Source organism: Marmota monax, unplaced genomic scaffold (assembly GCF_021218885.2).
Source record: "Marmota monax isolate L192 unplaced genomic scaffold, Marmota_monax_Labrador192_F-V1.1 WCK01_AAM20220418_F8-fsc00030, whole genome shotgun sequence".
Taxonomy (NCBI): Eukaryota; Metazoa; Chordata; class Mammalia; order Rodentia; family Sciuridae; genus Marmota; species Marmota monax.
In genome coordinates, this window is record NW_026691988.1 from 10,395,926 (window position 1) to 10,416,865 (window position 20,940).

General features: G+C 32.9%; 1 protein-coding gene across 5 annotated transcripts in view; it reads right to left on the minus strand.

Moving 5' to 3' along the window:
• Reps1 (RALBP1 associated Eps domain containing 1) overlaps positions 1-20,940 on the minus strand; it is a 76,599-nt gene that overhangs the window by 33,522 nt on the left and 22,137 nt on the right. For 4 of the 5 annotated variants that reach the window (XM_046450401.2, XM_046450430.2, XM_046450420.2 and 1 more), the window contains exons 2-8: positions 8,090-8,213; positions 5,980-6,176; positions 5,697-5,850; positions 5,030-5,154; positions 4,346-4,508; positions 4,000-4,063; positions 2,621-2,775 (exon numbers count right to left, since the gene is read on the minus strand). In XM_046450401.2, the coding sequence (XP_046306357.1) occupies positions 2,621-2,775; positions 4,000-4,063; positions 4,346-4,508; positions 5,030-5,154; positions 5,697-5,850; positions 5,980-6,176; positions 8,090-8,213 (982 nt within the window). The remainder of the gene's footprint in view (positions 1-2,620; positions 2,776-3,999; positions 4,064-4,345; positions 4,509-5,029; positions 5,155-5,696; positions 5,851-5,979; positions 6,177-8,089; positions 8,214-20,940) is intronic. The other variant, XM_046450409.2, reaches the window with a different exon arrangement.

The following is a 20,940-nucleotide window of genomic DNA, read 5'->3' on the forward strand; positions in this document are numbered from 1 at the left end:
GAAGCTCGAAGTATAGTATTTGAAAGGGGGGGGGAAGATTAAAGAAACAAGATTCAGAGTGATATATTCTATTCTGAAAAGTAAGCAAAGATGCTATGAGAAATCAAACAGAGAAACTACCTTGGCCAATAGTCAAAACAGCTCTAAAGCAGGTATAACTGTGATCTACCAGAAGAAACTATCTGGTTACTTCTCCCTTGTACACTTCTAAAAACACAGCTATTTATAATTTTTATGGACACTGACTGACCCACAGTAGCACAGGACAATTTCTACATTAAACGGGTTTTGTGTCATATGAATCCCAGGGTTATCACAAGTGGGAAAAAAAGGCATACTTCTTTCCTACAACCCCTAACTTAATAGAATTCCAAAATTTATCATTTATAAATAGACAAAACAGATGTGAATCTATGTGGTTAAAATGTTTATAAAAAAGCTAATCAGAAAACCATGTATTATATTTAGTCTTAAGCCTGTGATACCTCTAAAATCATAGTTAAAAAGCAATAGTGCACAGACATATGCAGGCAAAATATTAGCCTCTCTGATAAACAGATGTAACAAGCATAAAATTGGACAAAAAGACAATTAAATAGATGTAACAAGTATAAAATTGGACAAAATGCCCAGAAAAGAACTACTTTCAGAACATCAGCCTTAAAATTCGACAGTAGATATTTACTAAGGCAATGATTTTATTCAAATTAAATAAAAGAAAAACTCACTAATTACATGCAAAAGCCAGATTCAGCTATCTACATATATTGATGACAAAACCAGACAAGTTTCTAGAAAATTACATACAAAAGAGTAAAGTTAACTTAAATCATCTCCTTATATTACTACACTACCAGTTTTTAAAAGCTTCAGTCATATAAAAACTCTATATCCAAGATTCAAATTTTTTTGTTGTTGTTACTGTTTAAAGGTGCAGGGGATCAATCTATGGGCCTTGCACATAACCAGGCAAACACTCTACCATTGAGCTACACCCACTGTCCTAAGGCTTAATTTTTAAACCAAATAATATCAGGAGTCTGAGGCTACTGCAATTTCTTCTTTAGGCAACTATCATCTGAGCTAAACAAAGGAGTTATTTGTTTATTTCTTAAGTAGATAAATCAAGTACTCTGAAACAAAATCACATAAATAAAGACACAGTATTTAGCATTAGTTCAAGTTTTAAATGATACTTTATAAGTATCTGAAATAAAACCTTAGGATTCTCATAAAAAAATGTTCCTAAAAAAATAAAATCAATGCTAAACTCTTTAATCGACCTACCGGTTGACAAAAGGTCAGTGTACAGGTCAATGTGAATGGCATCTATTTCATATATTAGGTAGAGAAACAGAGGGAAAAGTAGAGTATTTGGTTGGAACTTGTCCAAGGTCACAGACATAACTGGCAAAACTAGAAGCACGCTCATATTCTTGAGTCATTCTCTTCACAAAAGTAATCATATGTATGATTTCCTTTGGTATAACTTAGACAATAAAATTAAGACGATACACACTTCTGGGTTAAAGAGATGTTGCCTGATAAATGTTCATTTGAAAGCCAAATTCTGAATTTAGAAGGGAAGACTGAAGATAATAAAATGATTTTAAGGAAGCTTATTAATGTAACAAATTTCCCTTTATTCATTCAGAATTTAAGAATGCTAATTTTTACCCCTGATTTTTTTTAAAAAAAACATTATTTAGAGTTTGGGAAATATAAGCTATGCACTATAGATAAAACAATGAAACATACCCATGTTTAATGTGTACAGCAATGATTATGGAGGAAAAAACAGGAAACACATCCCTTTATATCTTTCAGTATCTCAAACAGATACACGTGATCAGTGTGTATAGAAACAGAACAGTTAAAAACCACCTGCTCTGTCATTTAAGTGCCTATTTATGTATTCAATATGCTTTTAAAGAAAGCTATCAGTAAATACGATCATTTAACATTCTTGTTAACAAAATAATATTATCTAACATCAAACTCAAAACTTCCAGATTTCCTTACAATCTGCATAAAAAAAAGTTTGGTGTTTTAAAGGAAAATGCTTGTGATTGCAAAGGTCTAAAGATAAATCAGATGATTTCCTTTCAACAAATTAAGATGCATTAAATAGAAAGATGTTTATAACAAAAACAGATTATACCCACTTCAGACAATATATAATGCAATTAAAATAGAAGATAAATGTCAAAACTGAAATGCTCTTCAAATCTCAGCAAGTAACAAGTTAAAGATGAAACAATGGTATATATTCTTTGTTTTTATTTATTTATTTATATATTTTTTTAAGTTGTAGGTGGACACAATACCTTCATTTATTTATTTATTAATATGTGGTGCTGAGGCTTGAACTCAGTGCCTCACGTGTGCTAGGCAAGTGCTCTAACATTAAGCCACAACTCTAACCCCCTCTTTATTTTTAAAAGCTGACTAAAATAAATCCAAGTTCAGTCTACTTGTCTTTTCTAATGGCAAATCTATTTGCTCCTAATGGAAAGTCTAAGCTATTAAGCTACATTTAACATATATCTTGATTTTGTTTTAAATCAAGAATTATATTTATCAAGGCATGCAAATAGCTCCCTCTGGCTCCCAATCTTACCTGCTGAATCTTCCAAATCAATCAGTTTGGGCATTAAGCTCTCAGGGAGTTTTTCTGGTAAGTCATAGCCGTTCTTCCTAGCAACCACCAAATGAAAAGCAGCACAAAACTCATCCAGTGTCAATGCACCATCTTTATCAAAGTCTGAGAGTTCCCTAGAAGACAAACTTACTATGAACACAACCATTCTCTGCTTTGGATTCCTTTTTTTTTTTCCTCAAAAAATAGGAAAGAGACGTTCTTTCCTCCAAAAAGTACAAAGTCATGAGGTTTAAAAATCCCATAGATGTGTAATAAAGATGTGTAATAAAGCAAATATAATTAAAATGTTAATCGCAGAATGTAGGTGGTGGGCATCTGGGTACCTATAATTTTTCAACTTTCCTACATGCTTGAAATTCTCATAATAAAATGCTGAAAAATAGTGCCAATAATTAAGGCCACCAAAAAATGACCTAATTTAATTTAGCCCATGTATTTAAGTAATAAAGTTTAAAGTAAGCTGTATATAAAGCCATGGACATTCTTTAAAATTTTGTTTTTATTGTTATCAAAGTTCAACATGTATGCACTTTAAAGCACTGAATAGAACTACAACACTCAATACAAAAATACGGCCTCCCACGCTGCTGTCCCCTACCACTTCTTAGATGTAAGGTCACCACTTTTGTATTTATTGCCTTTATCTATAAAGGGCATGCTAGTTCTTGGTTATCTCAGTTTTAAGCATAATCTACCTACCTCCTATTATAGTACTCTACATGCTACTAAAAATCTATTACAAAATAATTTAGAAAACAGAGAAATATACTGATACCAAGTAGAAATAATGTTTATCTGATCATTAGTTTCAAAACATAATTTGAAATTGTATTTTGTGTTCCAATGGCCAATTCCAACTATGTGGCAGCTATCTAGAGACTTTTAGTCTATGTTTAACATAGGAGCTAAGCATTGCTTTTCAACTTATGGCCTGCTATAGAACTTAGTTGTCTACAGCCATACAACCCTGAATGTGTTTGCTCTCATTAGACCTTATTAAACTTGACAAAAACCAAAACCAAAAGAGATAAGTAACAACCATTATACTAGTTTTTATTCTATGCATTCATTATGCTAGCAACAAGAAGAGCTAATATTGTTTGAATTTTACAATATACAAAAAATTTCCATATCACCTAATTCTACTATGAAAGGATGTCCACTATCACTTCTTTCCTAGAAAGTGAGAGAGAAACTGGCTATTGTAAGGCCACACTAAATTCTCTGAGAACATTTTTGAATGGATTAGTCTCATAGTTTTAAGGTTCTGAAATCTACCTGCTGGAAACTCCTTTGAAACAACCCATGTCACCCAACTAATGATATACCATACTTACCAAATATGAGAAAGTTCAAGAATAGGAAGTTTTGATTTGGTAAAAAACTCTTTAGCTGCAGATCCTGAAATATTAAAACAGTGTTAATGTTATTCTGAATGTATAGATCTAAAAACAGAATATGAGGTAAGAATTTTAGACTTTTTCTCATTGGGAAAAAGGTAACTATTATTGTGAATATGTCATATTTTTGGTCCTCAGTGATTATAAACTTTTTAGATAAATAATCTGAGAATTAATGATCTTTTATAATTAAAATCTAGGACCAATAAAACAATGTCTTTCAGATTATAAAATTGAGATTGTCCTGTCCCATCTAGGAGAACTTCTGTTTTCAACAACTCACCTGGAATAAATCCGTTTAGATCAGGCTGAATGGTTTTAAACTGATTTACATAATACTGTCTTTGTTCATCTGTTATTTTCCAGGGATCATCATAACTACTGGATTGCCTACGAATTTCATTGGCAGTTGTAGCTGAGGCTACAGTTCGTACTGTTGTCTGGTCCTGCAATGAAACATTTTTTCCTCAGTACAGTATCTATCTATATGATTATATGGACCAAGATTGCTAGGTTACTCATCCTTGATAGTAAAACTTACTTTTTTGTGGATATTTAAAATGTAAGAAGTTATCAGCAAATCACACATTAGTTAGAGCCAGGTTATTGGATATGTTGTTGCACAATGATTATATAAATGTGTAGAATGATAGCAATTATGTAAGCAACAGAAAGTTATGAAAAATGTGCTAAGGAAGCCAAGCAAATATATTTACAGATGCAGAAACCTTTCCAAGCTTCACCGGGAAATTAGAAACAAATAAATCAGCCAGAACCTTTAGTGAAACATTCCAGTGATAACAGGCTTAAAAAATAACACAGAGAAGTTCTGGATTTTTTTTTTTTTTTTTTTAAATAAGAGTCAACTTACATTTATAAAATCTGCAACAGCAAAATATAAAAATAATGACTGCAGCAATACTCTGAATGAAGCAAATAAAAATGCAATATCAATAAAATGTCACACCTGGACAGAAGCAGGATGCATGGTTAAAAGAGTACTGGTTGGTGGAGTATCTGCAAAACTGACCCAGTTTTCTTGAGGTGGAGGTGGAGAATGCCCAGACCACACTGCATCACCAGCAGAAGAACCTAGGAGGAAAATTGGTGAACACGCTGAATCATATTTGAAGGGAAAAACAAAACAAAACAGGTTTTTAAGCTAAGATTGTAACAAACTACCACTTACATTTTTAAAGTTTTCTTTCCATTGAAACCCACTATTCTGTATCATTAATATGCACTAATAAAAAAAAGTTTTCTGTTAAATTCCAACTTCAAAGAAATGATACAATTTCCTAAGGAATCTTTTATGTTCGATTAAAAATTATCTCATTTAACTCTTTTTAGTAATTTTCTGCTTTCTTTGTCAATAATAAAACTTAATATACCCAATTTTCTGGGAAATGATTACTCACTTTACCTTCAGAGAATGTTATCCATATCTTTTTCTAGTATCATATCTATATTAAGTAAATGTAATCACAACTTTTCAAAGCAATGTATCTACTTACAAATTTTCGTTACTAGCTTTTGCTTATATTTAAATCAACCTTACAATTGTCTTGGTAGCAATTCTTAAAGGAATGTCAAATTGAAAATTCTAAATAATTCTTATGGAATATCTCAAATACCTGACTGTGCTTCACCAAAAGGAGACCAAAATGGCCCAGGTCCTGCAAGAGGCCTCTCATTATTCCCCCCACTGGAATGACGGTTGTGCTTCCTCCATGTATGTGGAGAAGTCGGCGGGGACTGCTGTGGTGAAACTACTGGGGATGCAGGTTCCTAGGAAGAATATAATTATTTTAAAACTAAATCTAAGGTGACATTTTAACTATTCAGGTGCTAATAAATGTTTTAGTATAAACACCTATACAGGACTTCAACTAATAACGTTTACATTAATGTGATTACCTGTTGATCTGCAGACGCACGAGGCTGAACCATATCGTGGCTTACAGATCCCTTTTTTACTTGCCCTCTGCCAGGTGGAGGAGGAATCACACCAGAATAAGACCCCTGATTTTCAGAATCTGAAGAATATGAGGTTGCATGGCGAGATTCTTGTTCATTCTTTGAAGCAACAAATCTTGGCAGAGGAAGGTCCTTTACTGTTAACAACAAAAATAATTACAGGCTCAGTATTCCTTACTCAAAATACTTGAGACCAGAAATGTTTCAGATTTCAGAGTTTTTCAGATTTTGGAATATCTGAATAGAATTTATAAATAAACATACCTATTTAAAAAATTCAAAATCTGAAATGCTCAAAATCCAAAACTTTTTGGGTATCATGTCAATGCCCACAAAGCTTTGGGTTTTGGAGTTTACATTAGGGATGTTCCACCTACATTACTTTAAAATTTAAAAGGGCACGTTTATTAAAAAGTGAAATTAGATATGACTTTTTTTGCAAAAACTGACAGAGAAACAACAGGCATAAAATGGCTTAGATTGTTTAGGGAGACTCCTGCTTAGAAAGAAGTCAAACTATCCTACTAAGGGATGACAACAACAGCTTTATTAAATGTCCACTGTATGTCTGGTCCTTTACTTGTCACTTTATATTCATCTCAACCCAATGAACATCACTCTTATTTACAGATTAGGAAACTGAGGGTGAGATTGCCAAGGCCACACTGGTAGCAAGTAACAGAATCTGAACCCAAGTCAGTTAGACTAAAAGCCTAGGATGCTTCTACTCATACTGTGTCTCTAAAGTAAGATTTTAGAGCTCTAAGTAAAGCACAAGATATGTCACTAAGTTTGAGACTAGCTTAATTTAATTTAGACATTTTTATAATAGAAATTCCTGAAAATATCTTGCTTATCTACTAAGGACATGATAGATGGAATTCTATATATCCCCTTTAGTCTGGTTTATGACTCTCCCACATCAGGTATCCTATTTGGTATCAAGATATCAATCTTAAGCAGAGGAGATGAAAAACAGAACTTTTTTGCGGGTCAACCATAACTCATACTTTTTGGGTAGAATAATACAGCTGCAGAATCATTTTTGGAACAAAGTACATTGCCTCTACTATGTGATTACCTTTGTTTGTCTGTCTCTTTCTTTCTGCTAGGGATTGAACCCAAGGCCTGTGCACATGCATGCTAGGCAAGTACTCCATACCACTGAGCTACATCAACAACTCCCTTTTGATTTCTTTTTAGAACCATCACTTGAAGGAGGGAAATAACTAACTTTATTTAGTACGTATGTGAGATTTCAAAATCACTTGAAAAGAATGCAAATTCTCAACACTAGAAGAATAAGACGTAGCAAATCAGAGGTCCACAATGAAAACCTCTGACCTACCAATCAACTAAGCTAACATTTAAAAGTATAAAAATTCTGACATTAAAGAAAACTTCAAATTTTCCCTTTCCCCTTTTCTCTAAGAAAACTATAGAACCCTCTACATACAAGCAACTACTTTTATAGAATTTCTATCTTTTTCCACATCAACGACCCTCCAAATAATTGAAAATGAATTACTGGTAGCTAAGATGTCTGTAACTGGGTTTCAGTTTCCAATTATTTCAATATTATCTCTATTAATCAAAAAAATTTTGATTAACTGACACTTCATTCAATGGAGCTTCTGTAGCCTTCTCAAACAAACAATAACAACAACAACAAAAGGGCAAGTATAAGGTTACTATATTCGAAAAGACAATAAGGAAGTTAATGAGAAGATGGTCACTACAATTATCATTTACCTTTATAGAATTATCCAAATTCTTTCTAAGCAATTTTTAGTGGATTAACTCTGAAAAAATTACCATCTGAATGTTATCATCAAATGTGTATGATGTACATACTCTATGCCCTAACAGATATTAGACATATATTTCTAACATTTTCAAGTGAGAAATGCAAGGTAGTGAGAATAAAGTTGTGATATTTTAAAGGTCACAGATGTTATTAAAATATCAGAAAGATTCAAAGGTCCTATTGATTTCATTTGAAAGTAGGAGGATTATTTTCATTTCAATTACTAGTGTGTTGCATATTTACCCGTATTTATACTTTCTACTCTTAACGGGAAACCAGACTGGGCCACAGCTACAAGTTTCAAAGCAATGTAGAACTGACTTCGTCCAAAATAACCAAGTCTCGTTGCACCACATAGTTCCATAATCTATAAAAGAACAGAATGTTAACATTAAGATTTATGGCAAAAATTCTCCATTCAAAAATAAGCAGCTATCCTACTTGTTTGTAACTTCTCCAAAAATACTTTTCTAATATATGGTAACCAATTTTTTCAAGTTTCAGGTTCATATGTTTGAAAACAAAAAAGAACTGGTTGTATAAGAAAGATATATTTTCCTATTTATCAAAATCCATGTAGTGAACAATTTCATTTTATTAGAGTAATGATTTTTCCTTAAGATTCACATTATTTTTTTAGAAATATATCATCCATACTCTTCATCATAAGCACTGTACATATAACAGTACCATGCAACCAGTAGTTTATTACACAGCCATTTAAAATAAGGTTATAAAATGATAAAATAACATGGCAGAATGCTAAGATATATTAAATGGAGGAAAAAATCAAGGTACACAATTATAACCACAGAAAAACAAATTTGGAAATTATCAAAATTCTATCAGCTATTTTGTTACGCAAGATTAACAGCAGGGCTTTACTGAACAGGCAGTCACAGAAGAAGAAATATGAATGGTCAACAAATATTGAAAAAATATTCAACATCTCTAGCAATTAGAGAAATGCAAATTAAAACCACACTGAGATTCTATCTCATTCAACTCAGAATGGCAATTATCAAGAATACAAGAAACAATAAATGTTGGCAAGGATGGAGGAAAGGTACACGCATACACTGCTGTTGGCACTGCAAATTGGTGCAACCCCTCTGCAAAGCAATATGGAGATTCTTCAGAAAACTTGGAATGGAACCACCATTTGACTCAGTAATACCACTCTTCGCACTATACCCAAGGGGCTTAATATCAGCATACTACAGTAACGCAGCCACATCGATGTTTACAGCAGCTCAATTAACAACAGCTAAGCTATGGAACCAAGCTAGGTACCCTTCAACAGATGAATGAATAAAGAAAATGTGGTACATATACATACATAATGGAATATTACTCAGCCATAAATAAGAATGAAATTTTGGCATCTGACAGTAAATGGGTAGAACTGGAAACTATCATGCATCCCCCCAAAAGACAAAGGCCCAATGTTCTCTCTGATATGTGGATATTAACACACAATGAAGGGGAAGGGGAGAACAGAAGTTCAGTGGATTAGACAAAGGGGAATGAAGGGAAGGGAGGGAAGATGGGAATAGGAAAGACAGTAGAATGAATTGGACATAACTTTCCTATGTTCATATATAAATATACAGTGTAACACTACATTATGTACAACAAGAAGAATGGGATCCTAATTAGAATAAGTTATACTCCATGTTTGTATAACATGCCAAAATACATTCTAATGTCATGTATATCTAAAATAGGACAAATAAAAAAATAGCAGGGTCTTTTTCCTTTGTTTAATATAGTTATACTACTTTGATTGAAACACAAAGTTTTTTTCCCTTTCCCTTTTTTAAGCATAAAAGCTTTCAAGGACCTACACTGATCATTCTAGTTCTTAAAAAGTACCTCTTTAACTGGCTACTACAAGAAAATATCCCAAAAAGAGGATTTCAGATTATGAGATTAAATAATAACTTTAAAAGGTATAATTTTTGCTAGACAGATATTATAAATTAATCTTAAAATAAGAACTAAGTATCCTTGTCACATTTTTCCAAGAAAACAAATTATTGGTATATTTCACTGATTTTCTTTTTATCGAATTCAAATGAAGTTAAAGTACACTTGAGATGTTGTAGTATTAAGTCTGAAGTATATAAAGAATTTCAGAAAAATACCTCTCAATGTTATCACTGTTATATATTCAGGGTCTTTAAAAAAAAAAAAAAAAAAAAAGAAAAGTTATATCTGTTGACTGACCTGCTCTAGAAAAAATTCCTAGTTCTGCCACTAAGGGGCATGCACTTCTGAGGAAATTGAAAAAGGCAAAAGAAATTCTAAGAGTCAGGTTAACCATTAAAGGAACTATGAGGAAAACAAGGCAGAGTTAACAAAGGAAGGCCACACAGGGTTATCCGCCATGCAGGCATTTTTATTGTGATTACTATCTTTAGCACTACTCTTTTCTGCCCACCTAATGCCTTGGAGGGGATCATTACACATCTTAAGATAATTTTGTTTGTAAAATAAAGCATATAAAATATTGTTATATACTCTTCCAAGTAATCTTCAGAATCATTTGTTAGAATAAATTGAGATTTTACTTGGGATGGCACTCTATAGTCTTATTCTGAAATTAAACAAGATCAGCTCTAGTGTTTTGTTATTAAGCATAATACCGTATAACACTCTTAACATCTGTTATGTTACTCAGTTCCATTCTTCTCCTAAGAGTTTGGTTTTGGTTCATATTTTCAAAAACCAAATATAGATGTTACCATTTGCATTTGGGTAGAAAATTAAAAGACCAAGATTTTTCTCTTTAGTCTATCAATAAGTATATTAATAGATTTCTTAATGTGGAGCCACCCTTTGGTTCCTAGAAGGAATTCCATTTAATCATGGTGTATGACATTTTAAAAATAACATTTGTAACATTTTAACCATAATCTTTAAACTCTCTTGGGCAGTAACAGGGACCCAACCCAGGGCTTAAAGCATCCTAGACAAGTGCTCTACCACTGAGTTATATCCCCAGTCCACAATTAAACTTTTGTTAGAACAAATCAATCTGTTAGGTTTTTAATTGGAATTATGATGGCTTCATGAACCTAACTAGCAAGCTTTACTTCTTTTCTCTCTGCTCAGAAATATTTTAAATAGATCAGAAATTATGCGTTCCATGAAAAGCTGAAAGAATTCACCTATGATTACAGTCTAGGCTGATAGGTATCTCCATTTCTTTCATGTTATTTGAAATTAGCTAGGTTTTTTATTTCTAAAATATTTGATAATTTCCTAGAGAATCATTTATCATCTCTAAAATTACGAAATATATTAATTGAGCATCTTTCAAAGTCTTACTCTTTTAATTTCCTCTCAATGGTAATTTCCTCTTAATTATGCATATATATGTGCATACTCACTGTCTAGCAAAGTTAAATACCTTGAACATGAAGAATACTTGAAGTACTTATTAGGATATAGATTCTGTTGACTATAGATTCTGTTATATTAAGATTTCTAACTCACCTAGAAAATCCAGAGCTAGCTAGTGGTTGTTGGTATATTACTGATAGCTACTGAAAACCACCAAGCTTTATTTTCCTGACATTATAAAATCTACAAAATCATAGTAAAATAAATAAAACAGTACTTAAGGATATGAAGTTTAAAGTTCTTACAAGTCCATCAGAATTAATAATTCCTTTCCTATGTTTTTCTACATGTATATAAACACACAAACACACATATAATACGAATGGTCAACAAATATCGGCATATATAGGTCTCTCACTTTCTTATATAGCATTTCATCACATAGATGTATCTGTCACTAATCCCCCACAAGGAACATTTAGAGTTTTGTCAGTTTTGTACTACAAATAATAAAAACATTATTGTGTACATACCTCTGTCTACTTGTACAACTAACTGCAGGACAAAATTCTAGACACAGAATATGCTTTAAAATATAACACAGCCAGGCACTAACAACTTTGTCTATAACACTTAACTGACCAGCACAGAATCCTACCTGCATGATCAGAGATGTTTTTCATTAGCTTTACTGGCTTCACAAAGAAGAATTATCCCCTATGTAAGTTAGTATTGACTTATTTTCTAAATGTTCTGTCCAATAATGTTCACCAAAAGCCACTAACTACTAGGTAAAAGAGAGACTACACTTTAAATTATGTAACTTTACTGTGCCTTGATTTCTTCAAATATAAAATGAAAAAAAAAAGAGTATATGATCTCTTTGGTTACTGTCAGGATGTGAGGAAACTATATTCAATAAAGCAGTCCACAAATATCACCACTATTACTCTTCATTTACTACACTAACCACAATAGACTTCATATAGTTAGGAACTCTAAATACGAAGTCATTCTTGAAAACCATATTTTCCTGAGAGCCTTTAAGCACATGAACTTTACTATAATTTTGTGTACCGGCACACTAGGGATTGGACTGAAGGCCTTGTGTATGTTAAGCACACTCTAACACTGAGCTACATTTCCAGTTGAATTTTATTATAATTTTTGATGGGAAGCCTTCTAAAATATAAGATGCTCTAAGGCCTTCACAAGTATTCTAAACTTCTGGTTTAAGGAACACATATTGGCATACTACACTGTATTTCGATTGTATATTCAAGGTCTTTAAGAAAAATCAAATTTTTTTTCATATAATGGAATAATACTATAAACAAAGTTTATTATCTTTGTTATAATGTGTGACTTTTTCCATTTGCCAAGCTATAATTTTTTGCTCTATCAGTAGTCTCTAGTTGTTGCCCTCTGCCTTGTATGCTATGTGTTAGAAATACAAAAAAGTGAGCTACGGTTGTAGCTCAGTGGTAGAGCGCTTGCATATCACGTGTGAAGCACTGGATTTGATCCTCAGCACCACATGAAGATAGATAGATAGATAGATAGATAAATAAATAAATAAATAAATAAATAAATAAATAAATAAATAAATTGTGTCCAACTACAAGTTAAAATATATATATATATATACACACACACACACACACACACAAACAAGTTTTTTAAACTGTATAAAACAAGAATAAATAGTTCTTGAATAATGACCAAAGGAACTTTCCAAGGAGTAAAATACATGAATGGTTTTTTAAAAAATATCTTGATATATAAATATGCGGTAGAGGCAACTAACATATATGTTGAGCACATACAAATGATAGGCATTGAGCTAAATAAAATACTCAATGTGTTCCCATTTAATCCCTAAAAATAACAGAATGGAATTGGTACTGACATTTTACAGAAAAGAGAGAATCAAACTGACAAAGTAATTTGCCTAAGGCCAAAGTGCCTAACAAAGGGGGTGTGTGTGTGTGTGTGTGTGTGTGTATATATATATATATATATATATATATATATATATATATATATATATATATATATATATATATAGTTGTTGTTGTTCTACCACAACATGCTTCTGTTCTTCTACACTAACAATCAAAGAGTAGTAAAGTACAGAAATATGCTCTATTGCTATGCTCAGAATGTCAGAGTGCAGGGAATGTTAACAATAAAGGTATATGGAAGTTATTTCTTTTTTTAAAAAATGTTTTTCTTAGTATATTATACTTATACATAATAGTGGGGTTCACTTTGACATTCATAAATGCATATAACATAGTTTGCTCCATTTCAGTTCTCAATACTTCCCTTCCTTCCTTTCTCCCTCCCCCAATGGAAATTATTTAATTAAGATGAGAAAAGATGAAGTGAAGTAGACACAATAATCTGCATGACTTTGAATCCATGAGCTGAATCACGAAAAATAAGAACTCAAAAAATGGAATGAGGAATACTCTGAAACTGTACATAATACTATGACAGAATCATTCCAGTAAGCTATCAATCGCTCTCCAAAATGAAACTCTGTGGGTGTGGCTGCACATTCCTGTCATCCCAGTGGCTTAGGAGGCTGAGGCAGGAGGATCACAAGTTCAAAGCCAGCCTCAGCAACTTAGCAAGACCATCTCAAAAACAAACAAACAGGCTGAGGATGTGGCTCAGTCAGTGGTTAAGTGCCCTTGGGTTCAATCTCTAGTTGCTCCCCCACCAAAAAAAAAAAAAAAACAAAACCTCCAAAATGAATAAAGTATAATAGAAAATAAGATCCTCCCTTTCCAATTATTATCAGATTAAGAATGAGATGACACTTCTGCTTTCATTCTTACAAAAATTCTTCAGGTTAAGTGGGACAAGGACAGTGGATATGCTGTTTTCTGATGGCTTAAAAGCCTGGACAATTTGGACTAGCCAGACACTGTAACTTTTCCTGTTCTACCAACTTGTTAGGCTGGTTCCTACAATTCTCTGTGACTCACTAGCTTTAGTGACATGGGGAATATTTGTAATGGAGATTTGTATCTACTTAAAAAGTAGGGAATAATTAAAAATGAGCACTCACTATTTAGGAAGGGTGTTTACCTGTTATTCTATTTAACAATTCTCTAATGTTGGCTGCCTTAATCCATTTCATAGGAAAGAAAACTGAGGCTAATAAGGTGTGGAGTCAGTATAGTTTGAGGTTGAAAGCTTCTCTGTCTCAGCTGCCTCCAGGAGATACTTAGTCAGAACTCTTACAGTGGTATCTTTATAGAGCAGTAGTTCCAAAATTTATTCCAAAGAACATCAGTCAAGTTGAAAGCTCTATTGCTGAGTAAGTTGACGTAAATTACAGCTCCTTTGAAGATTTCAGAATGCATTTTTACTCCATACAAGGCACTAAAAAAATCCTTGCCTAGAAATAAATCCATTTTCAGTTTAAGGCCTATGAAAAGGCTTCAGAACCAGTGATCCATATATTAGACCCTCTGCTTAACCCTTTGGGAATGAATATTGTAGACTCTAACAGCAATTCTAAATCCTTTGGGTCTCAGCATCCTTTAAATTACTAAGACTCCCTCCTAAATGTCTTTTGTGAGCTTTAGTTACTGACATATCATAATTTAAATCAGTGAATTTCAAAAGTATATCTATGAATCCATTTAAAAAACAAGAATAGTCCTATCACATAGGAAAATAACTGCCTCCCAAAACTTTAAAAATAAAACTATAAAAAACAAAACCTAGGCTAGAAGAATGCCTTATTTCACCTATGTGTACATTTTCTCAATGCCTGGTTTGGAATATTCTCATATCTCTTTTCTGAATTCAGTTTACTCTAATATGAACTGGGGATTGGGCCCAGAATTGCATTACCACTGGGCTACCTCCACAGCCCTTTTTATTTGCTTTGTTTAAAGTATAAAAGGAAATTAATTTCCCACAGATACACATAAGTAAAAGAAGTATTTAAGTAGCCTTTTCAGATAATTCTGATATTACTCATTAAGAGTACATCAAAACAACAACAAAAAAGAGAACATCAAAACTCAACAAGTGGTACTTGCCTACACATTGGCTTCAATGTAAAGTCCAAAGCCATATCAATAAACATTTTGCATACACTGATGATAAAATTCATGTGTGTCTTGGTACATTGCATTTACACTGACCATTTGTAAATTACTGGTCTAATGAATTATGAAGACTTCCCAAATGTGACACATTTCACTTACAAAATATTTTTGCAAATCATATTTGTTAATATCACTGATTTCATCAGAAAATTAAATCATTAAGCACTGAGACGCAGTCAAACACATGTGATGGATAAAAGATTTTCTGAAATTCTAATTTTCACAAAAAGCTTGCATTTTATCATTAACAATAAACAGCATCAGCTCTTTTCCCTGAAGTAACAAGCATACTTCCTTCGTTTTCAAGAAAATATATACCCTAAATCCAATTCAGCTATTCTTTCAAGAAAATTGATGCTCCCTGAACAAAAATTAAAAGGTTTGTTTAGCTCAATGGTTAATTTAACTCAAAAAGTATTTTTCCTTAAGACAATCATCATACTTCAGTATGGGAGAGAAATACTTTATGCACATATACCCTTTTTAATCATATAAAATATTAAAAATATGTATGCTTAGAGTCAAGATTTAATAAAATTGGTAATTTTCACTGCTATATAAAGGATATAATTAAGTGAAACTGGCTTTTTTACTACATAGCAGCCCAGGATCCTATACAGGTACAGTATGGAGTTACTGCCTTGTTCTATGCTTAAAGAACCAGCAGTGTTTTCTGATATTAACTGTGCAAGTGGGGATTGAGCACAAGGACACACTACTACTAGGCTACCTGCCCCCCAAGTCCTTTTTATTTTTTGAGACATGGTCTTAATAAACTGAGGCCACCCTTGAATTGTGATCCCCCTGCCTCAGTAGCTGGGATTACAGGTGTGTACCACCACACCTGACTGAATTAGCAGTTTTATCTACCATTACTTTGACATCGTCAATCCAAGAGTCAAAACAATAAAAAGATTCTGGATGCCCAAGTAATGTCTTATTATTTTTATAAAAATTGTTTTGATTTCACAGAACAGGGACTTTCAGACCACACTTTGAAAAATGCTATTATAGACCATACCCTCTTCTTTTACAAAGAGAGAGAGAGAGAGAGAGAGAGAGAGAGAGAGAGAGAGAGAGAGAGAGAAAAGGAGTATAGTAAGTGATTGGAAGAACTTTGATCTAGAATAGCCTCCCAAAACACAATGTCTATGGATGCAAGCAAGTAATATAAACTGGCAGGTGAGGAAAGCAGTGAATTAAGTGCAAGTATAAAGAGAGACGCCTCCATACAAAACCATTTTCCCTGCGATGCCATCTTCAGATTTTTTAAAAGCTAGATATCTAGACTATTCTGTTCCCATTTTTCAAATGCTAATGTGGACTCAAAAAAATATGCAGACCAAACAAAACACTTAGACCACAGGTCCACACTTTTTATCCCACAGGGTCTTTTACAATACTGGAAAAAAAAAAGCAATAAAATAAATGGTGAAATTCCCATACTGAGCCTTCTCCTCTAGTGAGTAGGTAAAGGTAGACTGGGAAAAGAAAGTGAGACCAAGTTTCATGAAAGGTAATCATCCATATATGTGTATGTATGCATATTTTATATTAAACTGTCCTACTTATATAATGGCAGATTCTGGATGCCCAAGAAAAAAACTGTTCTTAAATCATCAGTGAATTATTATATATTATTAGCTTTATGTAAGCTCTTGTTATCTGGCACCACCAATGAATTACTATATATTAGCATTATGTAAGATCTTATCTGGCATAGTGAACTCAAGGAACTGAGACAACTGAACAAAAACCAAGGAACAGTAATTTCTAAAATATCCCTCATTGGAATATGTACTTAATGACATATTCCAACGGTGTACATTTTAAAATACCTCTTTTGGGGCTGGGGTTGTAGTTCAGTGGTCGAGCACTTGCCTCGCATGCATGAGGCACTGGGTTCGATCAGCAGCACCACATAAAATAAATAAAACAAAGAACATTGTGTCCATCTACAACTAAAAAACAAACAAACAAACAAACCCTCTTTCCTCTAGTATAAGACTGCTCCTGCTTCTTGGACTTTCCACTTGCTACATCCTTAGTATGTTTTGCCTCAGACCTTTGCTTCTCTGGCTGCTTTGTCATGCAAGTCTCAGCTCAAATATCAATGATCTCAGATGATTCCCTGAACACCGTACTGTTAACTTATTTATTGTATCTCCTGAAAGAATAAGACTCTAGAGAATAGGGAAGGCCACTTACATCCCTAGCACCCAGAACAACTCCTGACAGGGTCAATTTATATTTGTGGCTAGAAAAAAGAATGAATCAATGTTATTTACGGATTGATTCTGTTGTAATCTCTTCACTCCTACACATAGCCTACCAAATCAATAGTCCTCAAGTATCGCTACAAATAATTTTATTAAATTTTAAAGAACAAAATTCTAAGTCTAGTAGTCATATTATAACACCAAACTTCCTTCCTAATCTTTCTTAAATCAATCTAGGTTAGGCTCTTCCACAGACTCTGTAGTTTTCCTTTTCCCTCTCACAATATTATACCCACATTTTCCTTTTAAAGAACACCCTTCCATCATAACCCATTTTATGACCCTCTACTTTTTGTAACATTTTCATATTTAAAAATAAAATTTATTTTACCTGGTACATAAAACATAATAATTGTACATATTAATGGGATAACATATGATGCTTTAATACATATATATAGCATGAGGTTTAAATTCAGCTAAACATATATATATCTTCTCAAATATTTATCATTTCTTTATGATGAAAACTTTCATAAGCCTTTTTCATGTTTTTTGAAATGCGGCACATTACTATCATGTGTGACCCTATTGCGGATACCAGAATTTCTTGCTCCTAATTGTAGCTTAAAACTTGGTGATAAATCTTTCCTCATCTCCCCCTCTCCTTCTCTCCCAGCCTCTGAGAACCACCATCTACTCAACTTCTACACAACTTTGGGAAATTCCACATGTGAAACTATGAAACTACTAGAAAAGAGGGGAAATGCTTCCAGAGGTTGGAATGGACAGCACTATAATACACTGTTGCAAAGGGAATGGGTCAAGGAAAAAAAAAAAAAAAGAAATAACATCAAACTCAGGTTATTCCAAAACGGCTTAATTTTCTTTCTGCTGTCAAAACAGAAAGTATTTAGCTTTGTGGACACACCAATCTCGAATATTTTTAATTTAAATACTAAGCACAATCCACCAAATTAAACAGATAACTCATATCCATTACTGCATTCACAATCATGTTTGCATTCCTAAATGATGTTTTGCTATCCCTTGGTGACCAACTCCACTGCCAAACCCTTTTAAACTTAGGTCTAAACCAGGTGTAGTGGCCCATGCCTATAATTGCAGTTGTGTGGGAGGCTGCTACAGGAGGATCACAAATTCAAGGCCATCCTCAGCAACTTAGTGAAACCCTGCCTCAAAATAAAAAACAAAAAGGGCTGGGAATGTAGCTCAGTGGTAAAGTGCCCTGGGTTAAATCTCCCGTAACAAGTAAATAAGTAAAAATAAACTTAGTTCTAACATGAAATGTGATTGGCCCAACCCTTCCGAGATACTTAATCAATTGTAGCAGAGCAAATATCTCACCTCATTTTCACTTTTTTTCTTATCCAAAATCTTTAATTGCTGATTCCTTTGCTTACATAACTCAAGTGATCTTTGCTTTCAAATCTGTAGATTGAGACTGTATTCTTTTCTGTCTCCTGCTTCAATTTTATTTTAATATTTATAAAAACATTCTGTCACCCAAACCATTATTGGTAACTTCCATTTTACATTTCAACCACTCTTCTATTTCAGTGTGGGTAAGTCTTTCCCCAACAGTATGTCCTTGGATATAATAAACTGCTTATATGTTGTGATGTTCAAAAAGGAGGTACATTATTTTAAAGACCACCTAAAAAAAAGAAATGTATAAAATCCGTCCTAGTAGAATTACTAGAGCTAACTAGCAACATCAGACTTCTCTTGTTTTATGTCAGGCAATGAAATACAGAAATATGACCACACACACAAAAATAGAAATGCATATTACCATAATTTTGCCATTCCATAACATATACATATTTCAAAACAACATGTTCTATACAATATAAAAATTCTATTTGTGAACTTCAAAATAAAGCAGACATAAAAAATAAAAATGAACAAAGAAAAAAGCACCAACAAAAGATAATTATATTTTTTTAATATAAGTATCTGAAGAGAAATATAAAAGGTATATTTCTCAATAGAAAGAAAAATTACAAATGTCTACTATAACTTTTTAGCTGACAAAGTTTGAATATTTTATTTTACTTTTACCCCTACTATTTATCAAAAACTCACCATCAAAATACAGACTACTGCTATAAGACAAAGAAGCTTAATATCTGGAAGGCAGATTTTATTCTACATGCTAAGGACAGGAACCATAAGGAATGTGCTGTGTCAAATAATCAATAGGAAAGAGGATTAAAACAGCTTTTTAATGTTTGTGGAGTTCTTGACTGTACACTTCTAGACTGAGATAGCAGAGATTCCCCTTAGCAAGGTGTGACTTCTAATTCTTTGGCAATAAATTATGCTTGCTGCCAGGCACAGTGCATATGCCTGTAATCCCAGTGACTTGGGAGGCCGAGGCAAGATTGTGAGTTCAAAGCCAGCTTCAGTAACTTAGCCAGGCCCCCAAGAACTTAGTGAGGCCCTGTTTCTAAATAAAAATTATGCTTGCTTCAGGCAATACAAGATCCCATTGATAGCCTACTCTTGATAATAGTACATATAGTCCAATAAATATTTTATTGCTTCTTCCCTTTCTCTCTCTCTACCCCTTCTCTTCTGAGACTGGCTGCTACGGTCCTGCTAATAAAATCTCAAACAAGTAAAAAAAAAAAAAAAAAATATATATATATATATATATAAAAAATTGCTTATCATTAGTATCACAGTCACTGGATGTTTAAATAAAACACTTTGGAAGCTTCAAAAATAAGAACTCTTTTTTTTTTTTAACAAAAATATGGGTAATTACTGACAGGAAAAATAACTCACTATGAAACAAGCTGGTTACAAGGAGTAGGGAGAGGATGACAATATGATAACTATTTGAATTTATTGGTAGTTCAATCCAAGTCTCAAATTTCCAACTAAAATAATTCTTTGTATTACTGACATTAACAACGACAAAAAAGAACCTTAAAAATACACACAATTACACTCTAAATGTTAAGGGGAAAAAAATCACAAAAAAGGATTTGAAAAAGATAATACACCATCTAAAACTTAAACATAAATTATTAGTATTTTTCTTTTAAAGATAATATTGGGCCATGAGAACCATCCAGTAAAATAAATCTGATAAGTAAACTATACTTAAGGTAGCCAGAAAATTTACATCTAAACTGGAACTTTTTTAAAAAATATATTTTTTAGTTGTAGGTGAACACAAAATGCCCTTATTTTATTTTTATGTGGTGCTGAGGATCAAACTCAGTGCCTCACACATGCTAGGAAAGCACTCTACCACTGAGCCACAACTCCAACCCTAAACCTTGGACATTTTTAAGAGTGAAAGGGACACTACGTATAATTATGCCTGGACAAGAGGCACAAGCAGGGACTATTCTAAATA